Below are 7,399 nucleotides of genomic sequence, written 5' to 3' on the forward strand. Positions count from 1 at the left end.
GCAAAAATGGGAACACCTAATATATGTTTAAAGAATACAAGGATACTTACAAGGATTTAAAGAATGCCATAATGACCACTCAAAGAAGAAAGACTCACATGCTTGTATTGCATCATCATTTTCAATGAAAAAATTTTGACAAGACTATTTTATTACCTCAAAATGGTCAATCCAAAAAAAACCTAAGATTTAATGTTGTATAGTTGTGAAGAAACCATGAGTAGATAAATGGCTTATTTTATGGCAAATTTGACAATGTCATATTATATGAAGTTTGCTTAAGAATGCACTAAATACTATGCTATAGAAAGAAAAATGGAACTTGTAACAAGATGATCCTAACAACACTAATAGAATCCAAAACAAATTTTAATTAAATTATAAAAATGTTAATCAATATTTAATTAAATCCAAAAACAATCTCAAGAACTTATAAAAAAAACATAAAGAAATCATAAATTAATCTAAATCAAATATATATAATATAAAAAAATATTTTAAAAATATTAAAGAAATATTAAAGAAATATTAAAAAAATCTTTTAAAATATCAAAAATAGAAATCTTAATTGAATCATAATCAAATTTTAATATAACTTTCAATGAATTCTAATGAAATCCCAAACCAATCTTAATCAAATCTTAAATCAAATCCTAATCAAACTCTAATCAAATCCTAAATCTTAATCTAATCCTAATCAAATCCTAATCTAATCCAAACTCTAGATCAAATTGTAATAAAATCCTAAATCCTAATCAAATCCTAAATCAAATATCAAGAAAATATTTAAATTATATGCAATACAATTTTAATTATTAGTTAGTAAAAAATTAAAATTAGCATAAATTGTGATTGAAACTTATCAATTTAAATGCAAAGAAAATTATTTTTGAAGTTAATACTTACAAATAAATATCTGCTAAAAATTATAATAATCTAATTATGATTTAAGGTTATTAAGAAGTTGTTTCTAAATCAAAGCTAAGTCCAAAAGAAAAATTCAAATCTACTACATTTTAGACCTAGTTACATCTAAAGTAATAGAGTTTGGACCACGGATTCATTAAAAAATACTTAATAATTTAATAAAATCTAAAATTCTATTAATATTTCAGTATATAAATAATATATGATATAAAAAATATATCAAATTTTATCAAAATGTGCTTTATAATTTATAAAAAAATTTAAATTATAAATTTATTTTTAAAATTTCATAAGTTTTAGAAAATTTTAAATATAATAGCATGAAATATTATAATTTTTATTATAATAATATGAAGTATTCTAAGAATTTTAGAATTTATAAAGTTATAAATATAATAGCATGAAATATTTTAAAAACCTTCTAAAACTTTCTAAAAATCTTTTTCAATCTTTTCAAATATTTTAGGAATCTTATAGAATCTTCTATAATTTAATAGAATATTCTAAGAATGATTCTAAAATCTTCTTATTAGATATCTATAATACTCTGAGCCAAAGATAGTGTCACATATTAGGGCAAGAAGACTACTATATTCTTTGATCGTTTTTAAGGCCTTCATAACTCTCTTAAAATAAAACATTTGGAATATCACCAAGAGTCATTCCAATCTCTAATAAAACCACCAAACTTTGGGAGTCTCTTTCAAAGTTGTGATACTCAACATATTGTATCTTGCCATCTATTCAAGAAAGAACATGTCATTCTTGAGGATCTTCATCTCAATTACGTCATCTTGAAGGTTGTAACAATCACAATGTCTTATCCAATAAGTCAAGAAACCATAGCTTTTGAGTTAAATCTATAAGTTGTTGATTTTTCATCTCTCTAAAATCACAAACACATAAAAACTACAAATAAGGATGGAAGGTAGAATATTATTTTTCTTGGATCTTATTTCTTTTATAGCAAAGATTTACTATTTTTCATCTTAATTTTGATGGATGTTATCAATAAAACGCCTCAACTTTTTTTTTTTGTATTTACAAGATTCTTTGTTGGATCTCATGTGCATTCACTAATATCATATTTATGCCAATGAACAAGATATTCCAACCTATTTCAGTGCCACCTTGAATCTAGTACTTCTTCAATCTCAAATTCTTGTTTATTATCTACTTCCATAGGAAGACGTGGCATTTGACTTCTTCTTGAGATATTCACTATCTTATATGGCTCAAGAAGAGATATGTTGTAAGTCATAAAATCAACTCATTAGTTATTTTAAGGAAAAAAGATGCATTTAGAATGCTTAAAATCACAAAATATGTTGAGTAATATAGAAATCCTTAAAAAAATAAAAAATTAGAATGTTAATTGTAGAAATAGAATTTTAATAAGTCTTAGAGATAATTATCTTAGTTGGTTTAGAATTTTTATTTATTATTGAATATTAAAGATTTTTTATTAAGATCATTATTTACATTGGTCTTCTATCTATATGTATAAATTATAAAAAAAAATATAAATATTAATTAGTAGTTAAAAGAAGCATGTAAAAAAACATCATGTCTTTTTAATTAATTATATAAAAAGTAGGATTTATAGTGGATTTAAATTGATTCTAATACTATGAAAAATTATCAAGATAAAAAATTATAGTCTTAAATTGATATTATTACTATAAAATTATTTTCAAAATTTTTAAATTTTATTTAGAATTTATTTTAAAAATTTAGAGCAATTTTTAAGACTTTGATAAAAATAAATTTTATTATTTTGGGAGCCATTATGAAGAAATGGAGCAAGAATTGAAGGCCATGTAAGGTTCATAGGCTAATTGGGTGTTTTTGAACACCATGGTGAAGTCAAAAATGTAAAAATATTGGATATACTAGTAGAAAATAGGAGAACCATTAGCTAGTATAGTCTTCGAAAGCAAGGAAGTGCACAAATTCCATATGGATTGTAGCACCTTGAAGGTAATTAAGAGAATAAGACTAAAGCCTTGTAGCCTTTCTTAGAAATCCATACACACTACATGTGAGCCTTGGTGTTGCTCAAATCCTTGATCTATAAACAAATTACCCTTGAGATAAAATATATTCACTTAAATTTTCATTTATTTACTTATTTATTTTTAAACCTTCATAACATACTTATAGTAACTCGGATTTATATGTTTCTTAGACCATTGGAAACATAACAAAATTATATTTCTAAAAATAGATTTTTTACTTTTACTTTTATTTTACTTTTTATTTGGTAAAAATTTAGTAAATAGATTGTGACCAAGTTTTGGATTGTGTAATTATTTGATTTTGTTGATTTCATTTATTTTATGTTTGGACTTCTTTTGATGTTGTTAATTGCTTCCTTTACTTCACACCACCAATTACAAGCAACTTTGAATTGAGGCCATCTTGTAATTTGGATTAAAAGGTGAAATATACCTTCACATTCCTATAATATGGAATGGATCTTCATAAAATCCAATAGATGTAATTAATAAACAAAAAAATAGATTGGATCATAAATAGGAAATGGCCTAAGTCTATGGGAATCCAACTTCTCATAAGGATAGCTAGTCTTCCTATTGTGACAAAGTAACCATATCTTGGGGCCAATGTGGAATTGAGATTGCTCCTTGTGATAGGCATCCATGTTAATCTTTTGTTGTTCTTGAACTTCTTTTAAGTGTGCTTTTATTATTGAATGTAGCTCATAATTTTTTTTGCCAAATCCACCTCCAAAAAATTATCAACTTTTGAACAAACAAAAACATGAAGTCATGGATAATAACTATAATTAGAAAAAAAGATATTTGTTACCTAAAAAAATGTACCATATTATTATAAGAAAACTTTGCAAATAACATAAAGGATTGTTAAATCATCAAGTTGAGAGTTGATGATACACCTAAAATACAACTACTCCAAAACTTAGTTTACATGCTCTGCTTGTCCATCCAATTGACAATGAAGGCCAAAAATAGCTATAATTTTTATTAAAATCAATTGTTTTATTTTAAACTTATAATTTTAAATAACATTTACATATATATTTTCTTCATTCTGATATAATATAGAATTTGAAATTCTTATAAATTAAAATTTTAAATTAATAATTTTATATCAATTAGGCTAATAATTATTTTATATCTCTATAAAAATAAGTCTATAAGTTTTGACTCCTAAAAGACGTTATCAGTCAATTTAATAAATAAAAAAATAAAAATTATTCAATAAAAATAAAAAAATACTTCATAATATAATAAAATTTAAAATTCTATTAATATCTCATTGTACAAATAATATGTCATATAAAAATATACCAAATTCTATAAAAATATGCTTAAAATAGTACTTTTTAATAAATATTTTCATTAAATTCCATAACCACCTTATATTTTAAAAAACTACATATAATATTTTGTCTTCTATTAATATAATATTTTTAAAATAAAATGATTATAATTTTTTTAACTATAGAAGTTTATGATTCCAATTTTTAATGGATAATATTTAATGATTGGTTGAGCAAGTATTGTTTTTAAAGATTAAAATACTCATTTAAAAATAAGATATCAAAATAATGGGTTTAATAATCTAATAATAGATATTTTATTTTTTGATTGATTTATTAGATGTTTATAGAATAGTAAATAGAAATACAATTATTTTTTGTTGAAATAACTAAATTTATTGTCATTCACTTAAATTAGTTTATTTTGTTTTAATTGTTTATAAAAGCAATTTGTTTTGTCATATATTTTACTTTTTGATTTATTCTTCTGACATTACTAATGATTATTGATGATTTATTTTATCTAAAATAACTAAAATACGAAAATTTAAAATATATAAATATATATATATATATATATATATAAATAATTATTAAGATTGATTTTAAAATCATATTATCTTTTCAACGTATTTATATTTATTTCTAATTATTTTTTTTTCATGGATTTAAAATATAATATTATTTTCAAATTTAAAAAAATATATCTAAAGAAAAAATTCGAATAATAATAATAATAATAATAATTAATTATGATTTTCATTTTTATTGCAGCTAAGTAAAATAACCTAGTATTAAATACTAAATTAATTTTAACGTTTCCTTTAAGCAACAACTATTAATTTTAATAATACTAATCTTTGTAATACTTGGTTGTCAATTAAACAAATAAAAGATACGAATATACAAATTACTTTACGACAAGGTAAATCCATATGGAAGTATTCTTGATGTAATTTTTTCCTATTTCACACGAATTCCAATAACGTATCTTCAAAAATTTTCTTAAACAACTTAATTTAAAACATTTCTAACAAATTGCTATTAATATTTAAAGCATTGAGCCACCGTATCGTTTCATTCATAGTTATTTCTCTGCATTCACCAGCTCCATCTCCATGTGCTGAACACCACTCTAAACCTCCTCAACACGCCACAAGGCAGTTTGACCTGTGACATCCACGCACATACGCGACAATACAAAGCTTCAATCGAGTCTTCCAAACTTCTGTTATCAAACGATGGTGCTTGACTGTTTTATTCCAGATACATGTCCCTGAATACGAGACTAGGTACCCCAATCATTTAATCCATTTACAATCGCCCAGCGGAATCCGTTGGTTCCAAGTATCCTAAACCGCTACAGTTAGTTGCGCTCCCCAGAATGAACACTATTGGTACACTTAACCCACTCTTTCTACGTTGTCGTCTCGTCCATGATGACTGCGAGATCCGCTTCGCACGGACGGATGGCCGTCCAGTTTTTGCACGCCCATCTCGGACCGCGGAGCGACGCCATTTCCCCATCAGTCGCAGCGACTGTCGCCACCGATGCTGCGCTCAGCGTCGAGGTCCGCTACAATCTACCTACCTGAACTGGGATCCTTCCCAGGTCTGTCCGAACCTCCAGTACCCGCCCACGGCTTTGTAAGTCGTCAAAGTGCGCCCGTCGCCCGTCGTAATCTGGAAAGACAGTGCTCCGCTCATCCTCGTTTTGCATGTCCACAGCGCGCCCCAGTTGCGCCACATGGGCACCCAATATCCGTTTCCTCCCCTGACCTTCACTGCCTTCAAATCGCCCGCCCCTCCCACGTTGTGAATCAGGATCATCAAGAAGTACGGGTTGCCTCCGATGGTGAACCGAATTCCGCCGCGCTTCGCGCACCGGACCTTCCTGTAATACACCGGAGCCACTCCTCCCTCACGCCGTGCCAGCGTCAGGAAAGCAGGCATTGGCAAGTCGAAGTGAGGTCTCCAGTTGCACCAACCTCCGTGCGACCCTGGAGGGCACGAGTTTGTTGCGGTCACGGTGATGGTGCGAGAGTAGCTCCAGCACCAGTTGTGCACGGTTCGGGTTGGCGTCACCCACTTGCACCGCAACTGATAGCACCCGCCGCATGCCTTTCCGCCCTGGAACAGAGGATAACTCAACGCTGCGGTCATCGCCCCGTATCCCATCGCAAAGGTGTTCGGATACCCGCAGGCGCCTCCCTGCGTGCCACCGCCACTAGCTGTTCCGTAGTACGTGATATGCGCCTCACTCCACCCGTACGGCGCTCCCACCACGCAAGGCAGGACGCTCAGCGCCATCAAGGCGGCCATGCCAACGCAAGCTGCGGCCTTCATGCTGGATACTGCGCCCGAAGTCCTCATGGCCACCTGGTCGAGCTAGTATGGGCAGAGATGCGAAGCTGTGTCTGAGTGGGCTCGAAGTCTACAGACTCGGTTGCTGTGATGCGCTCATCCGGAAGAGACCATCAAGGCCTGCTTCATGTACTGGCCCTGTAGGTGGAAGGGATCCAACGACTTCACGGTCCGTGACGACACAAGCAATAAGAATGCGAAGACCAACGGCCTCGGCGCAGCACTTATGCACACCACCACATTTTTCTCCCGGAGGATGCGAAGCTTCTACCATGTCTGACCAAGAATCCGGGAATAGCTCGTCCTCTAATTACAACAAGTACGGGTGCGGAAGTACTTGGCGATCGCACACCGGGAAAAGCAAACTGCCTTCCCCCGCGGTGCCAAGGCTGTCAGGCTGCACCTGCAGTAGAGCATATTGAGCTCCGAGAAGCAGGCTGATTTGTAGCCAACCGGCGCATTCGACAAAGTCCCAGACGGCCTTGTATTAGAAACTCGGCATCGCACATCGCTCAACGACATGTTAGATAGGCCATGAATGCTCACAGCGCGCACTGCACCCGCCTCGATTCACCACTCGTTTGTTCGTTCCCCTTCACGGCCTTTGGGACCTTTCAGTTGACGATATCGCCCTATTTTTGCAATCCCCCGTTCCCCCCCTTAAGTCATGTTTCGACGGCCCCCCCTCTTTTTTTATTTACCACCTTTATCACAATTTGAAAGTATCACTTCACCGGTTACTCTGATTACTGTTGTGAGCCTTTCTGGATTCACCCACTACTTTATTTCTGACTGAGCGGAGGG

General features: G+C 31.4%; 1 protein-coding gene across 1 annotated transcript; it reads right to left on the minus strand.

Annotated features, from left to right (window-relative positions):
- Positions 1–5,447: 5,447 nt before the first annotated feature.
- LOC149987859 (expansin-A4-like) lies at positions 5,448–6,606 on the minus strand. The gene has a single exon (XM_090255897.1). The coding sequence runs from the start codon at positions 6,602–6,604 to the stop codon at positions 5,819–5,821; it is 786 nt and encodes a 261-aa protein (XP_090112023.1). The 5' UTR covers positions 6,605–6,606; the 3' UTR covers positions 5,448–5,818.
- Positions 6,607–7,399: the final 793 nt, after the last annotated feature.

Source organism: Physcomitrium patens, chromosome 14 (genome assembly GCF_059467195.1).
Source record: "Physcomitrium patens ecotype Gransden chromosome 14, ASM5946719v1, whole genome shotgun sequence".
Classification (NCBI taxonomy): domain Eukaryota; kingdom Viridiplantae; phylum Streptophyta; class Bryopsida; order Funariales; family Funariaceae; genus Physcomitrium; species Physcomitrium patens.

Bases quoted from the DNA above. Each gene is read 5' to 3' on its own strand.
- LOC149987859 (XM_090255897.1), bottom strand. From the start codon at position 6,604: ATGAGGACTTCGGGCGCAGTATCCAGCATGAAGGCCGCAGCTTGCGTT.